This window comes from Notolepis coatsorum (genome assembly GCF_963971535.1).
Source record: "Notolepis coatsorum genome assembly, chromosome: 4".
NCBI classification, from domain to species: domain Eukaryota; kingdom Metazoa; phylum Chordata; class Actinopteri; order Aulopiformes; family Paralepididae; genus Notolepis; species Notolepis coatsorum.
In genome coordinates, this window is record NC_140168.1 from 116,802,334 (window position 1) to 116,819,378 (window position 17,045).

Consider the following 17,045-nt stretch of genomic DNA (forward strand, 5'->3'; position numbering starts at 1 on the left):
GGACCTGCGACTCTGCGTGGACATGAGAGCGGTAAACAAGGCCATCGTCCCTGATAAATACCCCCTGCCAACCACAGAGGAGCTCACCGCCCAGTTCCACGGGTCCAAGGTGTTCTCTAAGCTGGACATTCGTCAGGGGTACCTCCAGGTGCCACTACACCCAGAGAGCCGCAACCTCACCGCGTTCATCACCCACAGGGGGGTCTTCCGTTACAAACGCATGGCTTTTGGCTTAAGCTCCGCCCCCAGATGCTTCCAAAAGATCATGGCCTCCGTCCCCGGGGTGGCCATCTACCTCGATGACATCGTGGTGCACGGGGCCAACGCCGAGAGTCACGACGCGAGCCTCCACAGAGTCTTAAGTGCGATGGCGAAGCACCACCTCACACTCAACGGCGAGAAGTGTGTCTTTGCCACCACGACCATTGACTTTGTTGGGTTCCGCCTCTCGGCTGACGGCATGTACCCGCTCCAGTCAAACACAGAGGCCATACACAGTGTCCCGGAGCCCACCTCAGCGGCCCAGGTGGCCTCTTTCCTGGGCATGACGGCGTACTACCTCCGCTTCCTGCCACACTACTCCGACACAACTGCACCGCTGCGGAAGCTGTTGAAGCAGGACGAGCCCTGGCTCTGGACGCCTGCCTGCTCGAAGGCTGTGCGCCTCCTCAAGTCCCAGCTCACCTCATCACCAGTCCTGGCGTTTTTCGACCTAGACAGCACCACCTTCGTCACGTGTGATGCCTCCACCGCAGCCGTTGGCGCGGTACTGTCACAGCTGCACGGGGGTGTGGAGAGGCCGGTCGCTTTCGCTTCACGGGCCCTTAGCCCCACAGAACAGAGGTACTCAGTGGGGGAGCGAGAGGCCCTGGCCTGCATCTGGGCATGTGAGCGCTGGCATATGTACCTCTACGGCCGTTCATTCACGCTTAGAACGGACCACCAGGCTCTCACTACCCTCCTCGCCACGTCAGGCACTGGCCACAAACCGCTCCGCCTCCACCGCTGGGCTGACCGCCTGCAGCAGTACAACTTCGGTTTGCAGTTCACGCCGGGCCGGGACAACGTAGTAGCTGACCTACTGTCACGCGCCATCCCCAGTCCCCCCACGGCTGAGCATGACCTGCTCCTCCACACTCCCCTCCAAGAGACAGTGTCGCTGCAGGAGCTCCAGGATGCCTCGTCTGCTGACCCTGTCCTCTCTGCGCTCTCAACCTACATCAGGCAGGGTTGGCCGGCGAGGACACCTGACGAGCTGCTTCCCTATAGCAGACTCCGGGACGAGTTGTCATGCTGGAACGACTCCTGCGTTGCTCGTGGGCTCTGTACTGTGGTCCCGAGTGTCCTTCGGGCGCGTGTCCTTGCTATGGCGCACGAGGGCCACTTGGGCATAGTCAGGCTCAAACAGCGGTGTCGGGACTTGGTGTGGTGGCCAGGCATCGACAGGGACATCGAGACCCTGGTCAAGGACTGTACTGCCTGTCTTCTGAGCGGGAAGACCAGGGCCCCAGCCCCGCCCCCACCCATGCAGCCATTGGACTGGCCGTTGTGATCTACGACCTCCACTCCAAGTGGCCTGAGGTGGCGCCCGTGGGCTCGGTCACAGCCGGGGTGCTGATTGGGATTCTCGAGTCCCTGTTCACACGCTGGGGCCTGCCCAAGAGGATCACGACAGACAATGGCCCCCAAATGATCTCCCACGAACTGGCCTCCTACCTGGGGGGTAAGGGGATACGTCATATCCGCACGTCGTTCTACAACCCGGCTGCGAACGGGAGGGTGGAACGGCTGAACCAATCCCTGAAGAATGGCATCAGGGCCCACCTGGCACAAGGGTGCACATTCATCAACGGTCTCCAACAGACGCTCCTGCACTACAGGGCTACTCAACACGCCACCACAGGCGTCTCCCCAGCCTCCCTCATGCTAGGGCGCGAGTTTCAGCTGCCCCTGGACAGGCTGCACCCTACTCCGGCTCAGGCTCCAGCCCACCCGCTTCAAGCCACAGTCAACACACGCCAGCGCCGGATGAAGGACCGTTTCGACAGGACCCGACATGTGAGACCACCTACCATCGCCGTCTCAGACTGGGTCAGGATTCGGCGACCCCACCAAGACAACAAGCTCCGGTCATTCTGGTCTGACCCGGTCCAGGTCAGACAGCAGCTTGGCCCGGCCTCATAACAGGGAGATGTCATGTGAATTAATGTACTGGAAGTACAATTGTGTGGGTGTCTCTAAGACCAGACCATATTAGGCGCTCATGCGCCGGAAGTAGTTAATTCCATGTATGCTACGAAAAAAAAGCTCTGTGTGTCTACGAGAAGCTAGATGAAACACAACAACCTCTGGAGTTAAAGCAGGTCGTCAAGAGTGTTTATTATATCGGTCATAACTTGAACAACCACCTCCATCACAGCTGTCTTCATGTCTGTATCCACTGACCGCCTCCATCACAGCTGTCTTCACTATCCCTCCACTGACCACCTCCATCACAGCTGTCTTCATGTCTGTATCCACTGACCACCTCCATCACAGCTGTCTTCATGTCTGTATCCACTGACCACCTCCATCACAGCTGTCTTCATGTCTGTATCCACTGACCACCTCCATCACTGCTGTCTTCATGTCTGTATCCACTGACCACCTCCATCACAGCTGTCTTCATGTCTGTATCCACTGACCACCTCCATCACAGCTGTCTTCATGTCTGTATCCACTGACCACCTCCATCACAGCTGTCTTCATGTCTGTATCCACTGACCACCTCCATCACAGCTGTCTTCATGTCTGTATCCACTGACCACCTCCATCACAGCTGTCTTCATGTCTGTATCCACTGACCACCTCCATCACAGCTGTCTTCATGTCTGTATCCACTGACCACCTCCATTACAGCTGTCTTCATGTCTGTATCCACTGACCACCTCCATTACAGCTGTCTTCATGTCTGGATGGAGCGGTATGAGGTGGGTTCTAGGAGTAAGGTCAAGCAGTAGTCTGACCAGTTTGTTTTGTGATGTTTGTAGCCTTGTTTTAGGGCCTTTGAGGTGCTTTGGTACCATGAGGTGCAAGCATACTTGTAGTACCCTTGAATGAGTGCTCCTGCCAGAGTCTTCAGGGTATTCTTGTTTACCAGAGAGGAGATCCGGTACAAGAATCTAGTTCGTTGGTTGACTTTTTTGATTACATTAATTGCCATTTTGTCACAGGAAAGATTAGCCTTTAGGATGGAACCCAGGTAGGTAATTTCATCTTTCCTTGTGACAATATTGTCACCCACTGTAACAGAGAAGCCGTCGGTCTAGCTGAGTTTGTTATTTTATCCAAAGAGAATGGACTCTGTTTTACCCAGGTGTAATGATAGTTTGTTATCAGCGAGCCAGGTGCAGATTCTGTTCAGAGCTGTCTTGTATTTTGTGCTTTTTATATTGTATTTGTATTTATATTTTATATTGTGTATATAGGTACTGACTGTATAGGACTGTGAAGCTCTGTATTCCCCCTGTAGAGGAGCCAAAGCTATATATTTAGATTATTGTATTATATGGATGTTTATATGTTTATTTTTATAACCTTACATTGAAACGGCATTAGGAATGTTGATTGGATTTAGATACAGTCATTGAACCGTCTTATTTGCCATAATAGAACATTCTAGAACATTTGTGATGTCACAGTAGGATGTCATAGCGAACGTTCTAGAACATTTGTGATGTCACCGTATGATGTCATGAACGAACATTCTAGAACGTTTGTGTATCTATATATATTCAGCCATTTTCTCTGCCAGTCAGGTGCAGCTTGAAACAGTGCTGAGCAGTACTGAACAGATAGACTCAACAACATAGATTTTCGGCTTTCCAGTGTGGAGGAATTTTCATGTGTCGAGTCGGCGGTGAATTTGGAGACTGGGAAAATACAGTTTTCTTACCTTGTAGTAGTGAGTAGTGAATATTTAGGTAAATAGATTTTTCTTTATCAACGAACGTACTACCTGGGTTCCATCCTAGAGGCAAATCTTTCCTGTGACAAAATGGCATCCAATGTAATAAAAAAAGTCAACCAACAAACTAGATTCTTGTACCGGATCTCCTCTCTGGTAAACAAGAATACCCTGAAGACTCTGGCAGGAGCACTCATTCAAGGGTACTACGACTATGCTTGCACCTCATGGTACCAAAGCACCTCAAAGGCGCTTAAAACAAAATTACAAACATCACATAACAAACTGGTCAGACTACTACTTGACCTTACCCCCAGAACCCACCTCACCCCTGCCCACTTTGACAACCTAGGATGGCTTAGAGTAGACGACAGAGTACAGCAACTTGCAATGGGCCTGGTCTACAAGATACACTATACGACTAAGGTACCCATGTACATGTCAAAATACTTCCCAAAGGTCAGTGAATACCACAACCACAACACCAGAGGAAGCTCAACAAATCATGTTAAACCCAGATTCGGCTCAAACAAGGGACTAAATACGTTTCGCAATTATGCCACATCAATGTGGAACGCCCTACCCAAAGCTGTAAAGGAATGTGAATCCCTACCCACATTCAAAACCGCTCTTAAAGAGCACCTACGGGAGGCTGCAATTCGAAACTGGCCACCGTAAATGCCCAAAACCCCCACCACCACCTAATAGACAGTCTCCTCCCCACCGCATGTATATATTCCCTCCCCGCTGTATGTATATCTCTCTCCCACCCACCCACCCCCTCCTAATGTACAGTCCCCTCCCCATCATATGTATATACACCTGTCAGGATCTAGGGGTAACAGTACTGTATATTTGAGTACTGTTTATGTCACAAATGTATCAGTACTAAATACCTATATGTCCCTATGCCATAAATGTCATGTATGTTGTGTATGGCATAAATGTCTATATGAATTGAAAATGGGGGACCCTGATGGAAACAAGACGAAAGTCTTTCTCTGGTCTGCATCCCCTTAACAATTGTATGTATTGAGCCGTACTGTATTGTACCCATTCTGCAATCTGTTAAATAAAGTTCTCATTCATTCATTCATTCTACTCACGAGTAAGCAACTTTAACCAGTAGAGTGGAACATCGGCCCTCATACCCCCCATGCTGCTTTGACACCTGAATTTCCCCAAGGGGATTAATAAAGGATCATCTTATCTGTAATCAATAGGAATCCTGTACTTAGATGTGATTTTACATTTCATTTCTATTTTATTATAATATATTATTTTTCTTTATATGTTCTTATTTATCTTTGTGCATTCTCTTCCAACCATTGCTACAACATATTCAAATCACGGGTTTATTATAAATCAATGGTCTATCTATCAACATGAGCTCCCAAGACGTGCTGCAGAGCGCGTCCACCCTGGCGTCCTGTAATGTGCTGCTGCAGGTAAATTATTCATCTAATAAAGGTGCTGTACGTGCTATTCTCTACATTAATATAATAATATATAATGTGCTGCTGCAGGTAAATTATTCATCTAATAAAGGTGCTGTACGTGGTATTCTCTACATTAATATAATAATATATAATGTGCTGCTGCAGGTAAATTATTCATCTAATAAAGGTGCTGTACGTGCTATTCTCTACATTAATATAATAATATATAATGTGCTGCTGCAGGTAAATTATTCATCTAATAAAGGTGCTGTACGTGGTATTCTCTACATTAATATAATAATATATAATGTGTTGCTGCAGGTAAATTATTCATCTAATAAAGGTGCTGTACGTGGTATTCTCTACATTAATATAATAATATATAATGTGCTGCTGCAGGTAAATTATTCATCTAATAAAGGTGCTGTATGTGCTATTCTCTACATTAATATAATAATATATAATGTGTTGCTGCAGGTAAATTATTCATCTAATAAAGGTGCTGTACGTGCTATTCTCTACATTAATATAATAATATATAATGTGCTGCTGCAGGTAAATTATTCATCTAATAAAGGTGCTGTACGTGGTATTCTCTACATTAATATAATAATATATAATGTGTTGCTGCAGGTAAATTATTCATCTAATAAAGGTGCTGTACGTGCTATTCTCTACATTAATATAATAATATATAATGTGCTAATGCAGGTAAATTATTCATCTAATAAAGGTGCTGTACATGCTATTCTCTACATTAATATAATAATATATAATGTGCTGCTGCAGGTAAATTATTCATCTAATAAAGGTGCTGTACGTGGTATTCTCTACATTAATATAATAATATATAATGTGTTGCTGCAGGTAAATTATTCATCTAATAAAGGTGCTGTACATGCTATTCTCTACATTAATATAATAATATATAATGTGCTGCTGCAGGTAAATTATTCATCTAATAAAGGTGCTGTACGTGCTATTCTCTACATTAATATAATAATATATAATGTGCTGCTGCAGGTAAATTATTCATCTAATAAAGGTGCTGTATGTGGTATTCTCTACATTAATATAATAATATATAATGTGCTGCTGCAGGTAAATTATTCATCTAATAAAGGTGCTGTACGTGCTATTCTCTACATTAATATAATAATATATAATGTGCTGCTGCAGGTAAATTATTCATCTAATAAAGGTGCTGTACGTGCTATTCTCTACATTAATATAATAATATATAATGTGTTGCGCTGCAGGTAAATTATTCATCTAATAAAGGTGCTGTACGTGCTATTCTCTACATTAATATAATAATATATAATGTGTTGCTGCAGGTAAATTATTCATCTAATAAAGGTGCTGTACGTGGTATTCTCTACATTAATATAATAATATATAATGTGCTGCTGCAGGTAAATTATTCATCTAATAAAGGTGCTGTACGTGCTATTCTCTACATTAATATAATAATATATAATGTGCTGCTGCAGGTAAATTATTCATCTAATAAAGGTGCTGTACGTGCTATTCTCTACATTAATATAATAATATATAATGTGTTGCTGCAGGTAAATTATTCATCTAATAAAGGTGCTGTACGTGGTATTCTCTACATTAATATAATAATATATAATGTGCTGCTGCAGGTAAATTATTCATCTAATAAAGGTGCTGTACGTGCTATTCTCTACATTAATATAATAATATATAATGTACTGCTGCAGGTAAATTATTCATATAATAAAGGTGCTGTATGTGGTATTCTCTACATTAATATAATAATATATAATGTGCTGCTGCAGGTAAATTATTCATCTAATAAAGGTGCTGTACGTGCTATTCTCTACATTCCAACAGAGTCAGTAACATGGGTCCAGCCCCTCTGCTCTGCAGTAAACAGACTTTTACATTTAGTCATTTAGCTGAACGCTTTTATCGAAAGGGACCTACAAGTTCAAGTTTCAAGTTTCTTTATTAGTTGTCATTGTTAGGGTTTGTAACCGACCTCAAGCGCAACGGCACAGAGAGAGTTGTTTCAGAGTTAGCCAAAGCAAGGGCGTATTTATTTTCAGAGTCACAAGATTGAATTAGGTTGAGCAACAGAACAAACGGGGAATCTGGCATGTGAAGATTGTTGCGGCTCTGCAGATTCTCCCAGTAGGTGGTGGTGAGGAATTAGCTTGTGACGTCTGAAGCCGCTCTGCAGATCCTCCCAGCTCACTCCAGGTGGAAACGGAGAGAGAGAGAGAAATCCGAGTTAGCCAGCGCACAACAGAAACAGAGAGGTGACTGATCCAAATAAATATCCAAGTGAATGAATGAATGAATGAATGAAAACTTTATTTAACAGATTGCAGAATGGGTACAATACAGTACGGCTCAATACATACAATTGTTAAGGGGATGCAGACCTGAGAAAGACGTTTGTCTTGTTTCCATCAGGGTCCCCCATTTTCAATTCATATAGACATTTATGACATACACAACATACATGACATTTATGGCATAGGGACATATAGGTATTTAGTACTGATACATTTGTGACATAACGGTATTCAAATAATCAGTACTGTTACCCCTAGATCCTGACAGAGTATGATATGATATGATGGGGAGGGGACTGTACATTAGGAGGGGGTGGGTGGGTGGGAGGGAAATATACATACGGCGGGGAGGGAATATATACATGCGGTGGTGAGGAGACTGTCTATTAGGAGGTGGTGGGGGTTTTGGGCATTTACGGTGGCCAGTTTCGAATTGCAGCCTCCCGTAGGTGCTCTTTAAGAGCGGTTTTGAATGTGGGCAGGGATTCACATTCCTTTACAGCTTTGGGTAGGGCGTTCCACATTGTTGTGGCATAATTGCGAAACGTGTTTAGTCCCTTGTTTGAGCCGAATCTGGGTTTAACATGATTTGTTGAGCTTCCTCTGGTGTAGTGGTTGTGGTATTCACTGACCTTTGGGAAGTATTTTGACATGTACATGGGCACCCCGGTCGTATAGTGTATCTTGTAGACCAGGCCCATTGCAAGTTGCTGTACTCTGTCGTCTACTCTAAGCCATCCTAGGTTGGCAAAGTGGGCAGGGGTGAGGTGGGTTCTGGGGTTCAGGTCAAGTAGTAGTCTGACCAGTTTGTTTTGTGATGTTTGTAATTTTGTTTTAAGCGCCTTTGAGGTGCTTTGGTACCATGAGGTGCACGCATAGTCATAGTACCCTTGAATGAGTGCTCCTGCCAGAGTCTTCAGGGTATTCTTGTTTACCAGAGAGGATATCCGGTACAAGAATCTAGTTCGTTGGTTGACTTTTTTTATTACATTGGATGCCATTTTGTCACAGGAAAGATTTGCCTCTAGGATGGAACCCAGGTAGGTAATTTCGTCTTTCCTTGTGACAATATTGTCACCCACTGTAACTGAGAATCCGTCGGTCTTGCTGAGTTTGTTATTTGAACCGAAGAGTGACTTGATCTTCGGTGTGATACACACAGTTAGCAGAGTCCAGAGAAAAAACAATACGGTAATCCAAGGTGTAAATCCAACACAAAAAATAGGTGAGAACAGTATAACAAAAACGGGATCTCTTCGGTGTTTCACAAACACACAAAAAACTGGTGATCCAAAAGAACTGTTTCCAAAAACTCACCAGAGCGCAACGCGTAAAGTGGGCAGATAAACGAGGCGCAGCTTCGTACGGGGAATCAGGTTCTCCACAGGGATTACTTCACGAAAGTCCTGGGGAGCAACAGACAGGGAACAGCGATGGGAAAGACAGGCAAATGCAGGAGAATATTCAAAACGATCCAACATCGATATTAGGGGGATCAGGGTATATAAAGCCACAGGGCGCTGATGACAAGCTGTGACAGCTGCGGGATGAAATTGATCATTGCTCCAGAAGCGTGTGGTGGGGAGAGCACCAATCAACATGGCACTTTACAGGAAAGAAGCGTGTGGCGGGGAATGCAATCAATCAACAAAATACCTTAAAGGAACGGAGCGTGTGGGTGGGGAGCGGACCAAACCTCACAGTCATACAGAATACTTTTATATAAAATAGTGCTGTCAGGCGATTAAAATTTTTAATCTAATTAATTACAGGTTTTGTAATTAATTAATCTAATTAATCGCATTTTAATCGCATATTTATATTTCATATTCATATAAATATTTAAAATTCAAGGACATTACATTATTGTGGCAGGTGACTGATCAATTAAATACACCAAGAAGAATGCTTTAGAAATCAATTTTATTAAATAAATAAAATAAATAAAATGAAAACATACCTCTCAATAAGGTAACATTTGTTGCTGATACAGCTAACAGTTTACACTAAGCTACAGTATCCTCAAATCAGGGTCTACTGCAGGATCTAGTGCAGGGTCTACTACAGGGTCTACTGTATGCATGACATCTATTCCTCAGCTTGTTTACATTGTCTGAGTGTAAGGCTGCCCTCTTCTTTTGGACTATGTGACCTGCAAGTGAAGAATGCTTTAGAAATCAATTCTATTAAATTGAATAAATAAATAAAATGAATGAAAACATACCTCTCAATAAGGTAACATTTGTTGCCGATACAGCCAATAACAGTTTACACTAAGCTACAGTATCCTCAAAAATCAGGGTCTAGTGCAGGGTTTACTACAGGGTCTACTGTATGCATGACATCTATTCCTTGAGCCAATTGCTAAGACAAACAAGCTTCAGCTTGTTTACATTGTCTGTGTGTAAGGCTGCCCTCTTCTTTTGGACTATGTGACCTGCAAGTGAAGAATGCTTTAGAAATCAATTTTATTAAATTGAATAAAATAAAATGAATGAAAACATACCTCTCAATAAGGTAACATTTGTTGCTGATACAGCCAATAACAGTTTACACTAAGCTACAGTATCCTCAAAAATCAAAACAGCCCACAGCAAGCTACAGTGTCTGGGGGCATGACTACAGGGTCTAGTACAGTGTCTACTACAGTGTCTGGGGGCATGACTACAGGGTCTAGTACAGTGTCTACTACAGTGTCTGGGGGCATGACTACAGGGTCTAGTACAGTGTCTACTACAGTGTCTGGGGGCATGACTACAGGGTCTACTACAGTGTCTGGGGGCATGACTACAGGGTCTAGTACAGTGTCTGGGGGCATGACTACAGGGTCTAGTACAGTGTCTGGGGGCATGACTACAGGGTCTAGGGGCATGACTACAGGGTCTAGTACAGTGTCTACTACAGTGTCTGGGGGCATGACTACAGGGTCTAGTACAGTGTCTACTACAGTGTCTGGGGGCATGACTACAGGGTCTAGTACAGTGTCTACTACAGTGTCTGGGGGCATGACTACAGGGTCTAGTACAGTGTCTACTACAGTGTCTGGGGGCATGACTACAGGGTCTAGTACAGTGTCTACTACAGTGTCTGGGGGCATGACTACAGGGTCTAGTACAGTGTCTACTACAGTGTCTGGGGGCATGACTACAGGGTCTAGTACAGTGTCTACTACAGTGTCTGGGGGCATGACTACAGGGTCTAGTACAGTGTCTGGGGGCATGACTACAGGGTCTAGTACAGTGTCTGGGGGCATGACTACAGGGTCTAGTACAGTGTCTGGGGGCATGACTACAGGGTCTAGTACAGTGTCTGGGGGCATGACTACAGGGTCTACTACAGTGTCTGGGGGCATGACTACAGGGTCTAGTACAGTGTCTGGGGGCATGACTACAGGGTCTACTACAGTGTCTGGGGGCATGACTACAGGGTCTACTACAGTGTCTGGGGGCATGACTACAGTGTCTACTACAGTGTCTGGGGGCATGACTACAGGGTCTACTACAGTGTCTGGGGGCATGACTACAGTGTCTACTACAGTGTCTGGGGGCATGACTACAGTGTCTACTACAGTGTCTGGGGGCATGACTACAGTGTCTACTACAGTGTCTGGGGGCATGACTACAGGGTCTAGTACAGTGTCTGGGGGCATGGTCTACTACAGTGTCTGGGGGCATGACTACAGGGTCTACTACAGTGTCTGGGGGCATGACTACAGGGTCTAGTACAGTGTCTGGGGGCATGGTCTACTACAGTGTCTGGGGGCATGACTACAGGGTCTGGGGGCATGACTACAGGGTCTAGTACAGTGTCTGGGGGCATGACTACAGGGTCTAGTACAGTGTCTGGGGGCATGGTCTACTACAGTGTCTGGGGGCATGACTACAGGGTCTACTACAGTGTCTGGGGGCATGACTACAGGGTCTACTACAGTGTCTGGGGGCATGACTACAGGGTCTACTACAGTTTCTGGGGGCATGACTACAGGGTCTACTACAGGGTCTGGGGCATGACTGCAGGGTCTAGTGCAGGGTCTAGTGCAGGGTCTACTGTATGCATGACAAATCTATTCCTTGAGCCAATTGCTAAGACAAACAAGCTTGTTTACATTGTCTGAGAGTAAGGCTGCCCTCTTCTTTTGGACTATGTGACCTGCAAGTGAAAATAGCCTCTCACATGGCACAGAGGTGGCAGGAGTAGCCAGATATTTGCGAGCAAGAGGAGACAGCTGTCCATAGGCTTTTGCGTGAGCTGCCCACCACTCCAGTGGACAGTCATTCATTCCGATGCTGGGCTCAGCTTTGTAGAGGTCTAATTGTCCTGACAGTACCCTGACTTCATCTGAATCAGAGTCTGAAGACAGCAGGAGGAGGGTCCTCTTCGCTGGTGGCTCGTCCTCTGTGGCTTGTGGAGCAGCTTTGTCTGCTTCTGGTCCTGGCAGCATCTCTTTAAGCCAGGTCCACACCTAATAAGAGGGACAATTAATTAGTTGCATAGGACTTTTCATGACAGCCTAAGGACTTAACACTGGTCTTCTCATTCACACACACACCTCATCCCTCTCGTCCTTTGGTACGCTCTTCAAGTCCTTGAATCGCGGGTCGAGGGCTGTAGCCAGCTTCAGCCATCTGTTGTTGAGGGTCGCTTTGCGTGCGTCCAGGTCCTTCGTGAAGCTGGCCTTGAACTTTACCATGTAGCCCGGATCCTCCTCGTTGAGGTCCATGATGCGGTTTAGGTGGCAGAGTGCGGGGAGCACCACAGAGCATGAGACGTAGGTTTCCCCTCCAAGGAGCTCAGTCACATACCTGCAGTGAAACAAGAGAGCGAGAGAGAAAGAGGTGAAGGTGTGTGTATGAGAGGGAGATAGGTGTGTGTATGGGGGAGAGAGGGGGGGTGAGGTGTGTGTATGGGAGAGAGATAGGTGTGTGTATGGGGGAGAGAGGGGGGGGGGGTGAGGTGTGTGTATGGGAGAGAGAGGGGTGAGGTGTGTGTATGGGGGAGAGAGGGGGGGGGTGAGGTGTGTGTATGGGAGAGAGATATGTGTGTGTATGGGGGAGAGAGGGGGGGGTGAGGTGTGTGTATGGGAGAGATAGGTGTGTGTATGGGGGAGAGAGGGGGGGGTGAGGTGTGTGTATGGGAGAGAGATAGGTGTGTGTATGGGGGAGAGAGGGGGGGTGAGGTGTGTGTATGGGAGAGATAGGTGTGTGTATGGGGGAGAGAGGGGGGGGTGAGGTGTGTGTATGGGAGAGAGATAGGTGTGTGTATGGGGGAGAGAGGGGGGTGAGGTGTGTGTATGGGAGAGAGAGAGTGGGGTGTGAGGTGTGTGTATGGGGGAGAGAGAGAGAGGAGGGGGGTGTATGGGGGGAGAGAGAGAGGGAGAGACACTTACCTGCAGGGCTCAAGTACAAGCTCCAGCTTCTTCAGTTTGTCACACTCTGTGGGGGTCAGCATGGACAGCTTGTGGTTCTGTTGGGCCAAAGTGGCAGTCACAGCCTCCTGGTTCCTCAGGTACCGTGAGATCATGGCCAGTGTCGAATTCCACCTTCCAATTCAATAAAATAACTATTAGTCCCACTGGGGGTTGTTAATGCAGCATGATGCAATTGTACAGAACACAAAGAAATAAACACACACACACACTAAATTTACCCTAAGCATACAACAGGTAGTTAAACAGTCTCACCTTGTGGATACATCTTGTATCATGGGCTCTTTTGCTTGTCCGAGGGCAGTCTGCTGCTGCTGCAGTTCTTCTGTACTGGCAGGGCTGTGCTTGAAGTGGCCTACAATCTTGCGGCACTTTGCCAGGGTGGTGTCAAGGCTTCTGTCCTCAAGGGAGACTGTGATGGTTCTTTGCAGCACGTGTGCAGCACATGGCATGTGCTGGAACGGCATATAGCGCGCTGCTGCTATCATATTACGGGCGGAATCAGTCCCAATAGATGTGACTTTATCTTTTATATTCCACTCCTCTATTACTGTGTTGAACTGTTCAGCACACGCATCGGCGAAATGGCGGCCCACAGTTTTGGTCACCGTTAATGCAAATGATTGCAGTTTCCACTCAGTATCGATCAAGTGCACTGTGACACCCAAATAATTATGATTGCCCACCGACGTCCAGTGATCACCCGTTAGGGCCATTGGGCCAGCCCGTGCCAACACTTCTTCCCTCGCCTCCCTCTCTGTGTCATACATGTTGTGGATCCTTTTCATCACTGTAGCTCTCGAGGGTAGCTTGTAATTTGGGTCAGACGACGCTATTCGAAATGACTCCGCTAAACCCTTATCTTCCACTATAGCTATTGGCCTACAAGATTTTGCTATCCACTTCGCGACGCTGTTGGTTAGTTTGTCTGTGGTGGATTTACTCAACCGTTTGCCTAACGGTAATTCTCCAAGAGTGGTTTGACGAAGCGTGCGAGTTGCTCTGGAGCTAACGTTAGCTACACTGGAGCTGCTCGAACAACTTGCCTGGACATGTTTAGCGTTCATGTGATACGTTAGACTAGAGCAGCTTCGGTGATACGCAAATTCTTTTTGACATAAGCTACATATTACAATGGTCTTGTTTACTGTCCCATCTATATTCTTTTTGAAATTGAACTTGCCGTTCATAGGTCCCAGGAGTATCGCCTCGGGTGATGCTGACATCTTGTTCCAGCTGAGCTAATTCCTTTGTGTGTTTGTTTTGTTTGATAGACGACGCATGTGTGAAGTGACGATCAAGTAGGCTACGGGTCATTCAATGGGCCAAGTTTAATACGCCCAACTCAAGCGTGGATTTCAAAATAAAAGCGCACCGATTTGCCACTTGTCTAAAGTAAATATAGGTCGGCTGTAATTAATTTTGCGTCAATTTTCATAACGCGATAATTTGCTGTGTAATTAATTAATCTAATTAACGCGATAAACTGACAGCCCTAATATAAAATGCTTCTTTCTGTTTTGCTCCAGAGATTGTGCTAGATAAAAATAAGTAAGTATAAAATAGAAGTCAAGTACGTAGACAAAAGTGTTCATATATACAATGCTGAGTAGAAAAGTTACTGAGTTACAATATACTATACAGTGCAAAGCAGAAATGGGATGAGGTACAATTTAGGTACAATTTACAGTAAGGTGTAATGAGGTATGGGTTGTAGTGCAAATTCTTTACCAATAAATATAAAGTGTGTTTAGGTGTTCGAAAGTGGGTAAAGTGGGTGCTGCAGTGAGTTGTTTGTTTAAAGTGAGTGTGTGCGTGTGGATGTGTGTGCTGTGAGTGCATTTGATGGTTGTTACATAGTGTTATTGTTCGTTGAGCATCCTGATGGCCTGGGGATAGAAGCTTCTTCTGAGTCTCTCTGTGCTTGCCATGACCGCAGCAGTTCAAAGAGGCAGTTGTTTGGGTGGCTGGAGTCTTTGATAATTCTCTTAGCCTTACCCATGCACCGCTTGTTGTAAATGTCCTGGAGAGTGGGAAGCCCCCCTCCAATTGTGCGTTCGGCTGAACGGGCCACTCTCTGTAGTCTGCTACGGTCATGTGCAGTGCTATTCCCAAACCAGGAGGTGATATTGCCAGTCAGGATGCTCTCTATTGTGCATGAGTAGAAGTTCTTAAGGATCTTCTGATTGACTTGGAACTTCCTTAGGCGCCTGAGGAAGTAGAGGCGTTGCCGTGCCTTCTTCACAACACTGTCAATGTGTGTGGTCCATGTCAAGTCCTCGGATATGTGGACTCCGAGGTACTTAAAACTGTTCACTCTCTCAACCGGTGCCCCGTCGATGCTGAGGGGGCTGTAGTCAGGGAGCGAAATTAACTTTTTGACTCACCGGCCAGTGGCGGGTAGATGGGAAGAATCTACCCGCCAAGCATATTTCTTACCTGCAAAAAATTTTTTGATTAAAAAAAAAATATATTTTATATATATATTTTTTTTAAATAAAATATATATTATATAATCATACTTGTAGTTGTATTATCTGCGAGACATCGCCACCACGCAATAAGTCAAAATGCTCGCTATCTGCAAACAGCTCCACTGTCTGTGTGTACATATTTGAGTAGCCTCCAGCTCCAGCAAGGATTCTCCGGCGATGCAGCGGGACCCTATACTAATACTCTACATTCAGCATGCAAGGATTCTCCAGCGCTGCATCTGGACCCTATTGGTATAATGTTGCGGTTCTTTGGTCAAATCACATTAATCAAGCCCTCAGCTAGAATACGCATTGAATCAATGTTATAAGACATTGATATCAGGAGCTATCTTTTTTTTTTTTTTTTTTTTTTATTATTGCAAAACAAAAATTATTGAAAGTCAGTACTCAACACACAATGCTTAATGAAAATAACAGTCAAGGTGGCTAAAATGACATGCAAGTACAGAAACAGAAAACAAAAAAAAGTCTATAATAATATTTTACCGTATACAGTGTATATCCAACGAAATTACCAATTATACAAATGCCTTATACAGGATATACCCCTAATACCTATTTTCTAAAACCCTACACACATATGCTCCAGCTCGAACCCCCCCCCTCCCGGACCCCTCCTTGGATAGTACCTCCATTATCCCTCACTCCTAACCAGACACTACCATTATAAGCTAGCTTTTATTCTCTCCACCACTTCTAACCACATTGACATTTTGGATTCGTTGAGACCCAGAATTCTTGCTGTAGATATTTCTTGATAAATCACATCGAGATATGTAAGAGACCAAACCTTCCGGCACATTTTTTCCGGTTGAAACCAGCGTGATGCGATCAGTTTTTTAGCTACTGTGATACCCGATAAAACCAATCTCTTTAGCTGTGGATTTACTGCAAACTCAAAAACATCATTCAATAGCAATACAGAGGGGTGTACTGGTATATTCCAAGATACGAGTTTTGATAATTGATGGGTCACATCTTTCCAGAATGCCTTAACTGGTGGGCAGTCCCAATACATGTGCATAAATGTCCCTTCGTCTCCATTTGTACATTGGGAGCATTTTGAGTCTTGTTTAAGGCCCATTCTGTTCAGTCTTATAGGAGTCAAGTATGTCCTGTGAATATAGTTAAGATTGATTTGTTGATGGTCCGGGTTCCTTGATGTGAGACGGACATTTGCCCATGCTTCTTGCCAATCAAAGTCACTTTCCAGGTCTGGTATATCCCTCCTCCAGACAGTGTCTAGTTGGAGGGTTTCATACGAGGACGTTAGTAATTGATAATAAAAACCTGATACAAAACCTCTCAATGTTTCTCTTTCATAGAAGAATTTGTGGTATCTGTGGTGTTCAACTGGTATGTCTAATGGAACACTGTGAGACCTCAAACATAGGCGTAACTGTATGTAAAAAA

General features: G+C 45.1%; 1 protein-coding gene across 1 annotated transcript in view; it reads left to right on the forward strand.

Moving 5' to 3' along the window:
• Positions 1-5,331: 5,331 nt before the first annotated feature.
• The window catches only part of LOC311226666 (man(5)GlcNAc(2)-PP-dolichol translocation protein RFT1-like), a gene marked incomplete at both ends in the record, with an annotated part of 95,181 nt that continues 83,467 nt past the window's right edge, over positions 5,332-17,045 (forward strand). The window contains one exon of the mRNA XM_084312081.1: positions 5,332-5,394. Within this exon, the coding sequence (XP_084168207.1) occupies positions 5,332-5,394 (63 nt within the window). The remainder of the gene's footprint in view (positions 5,395-17,045) is intronic.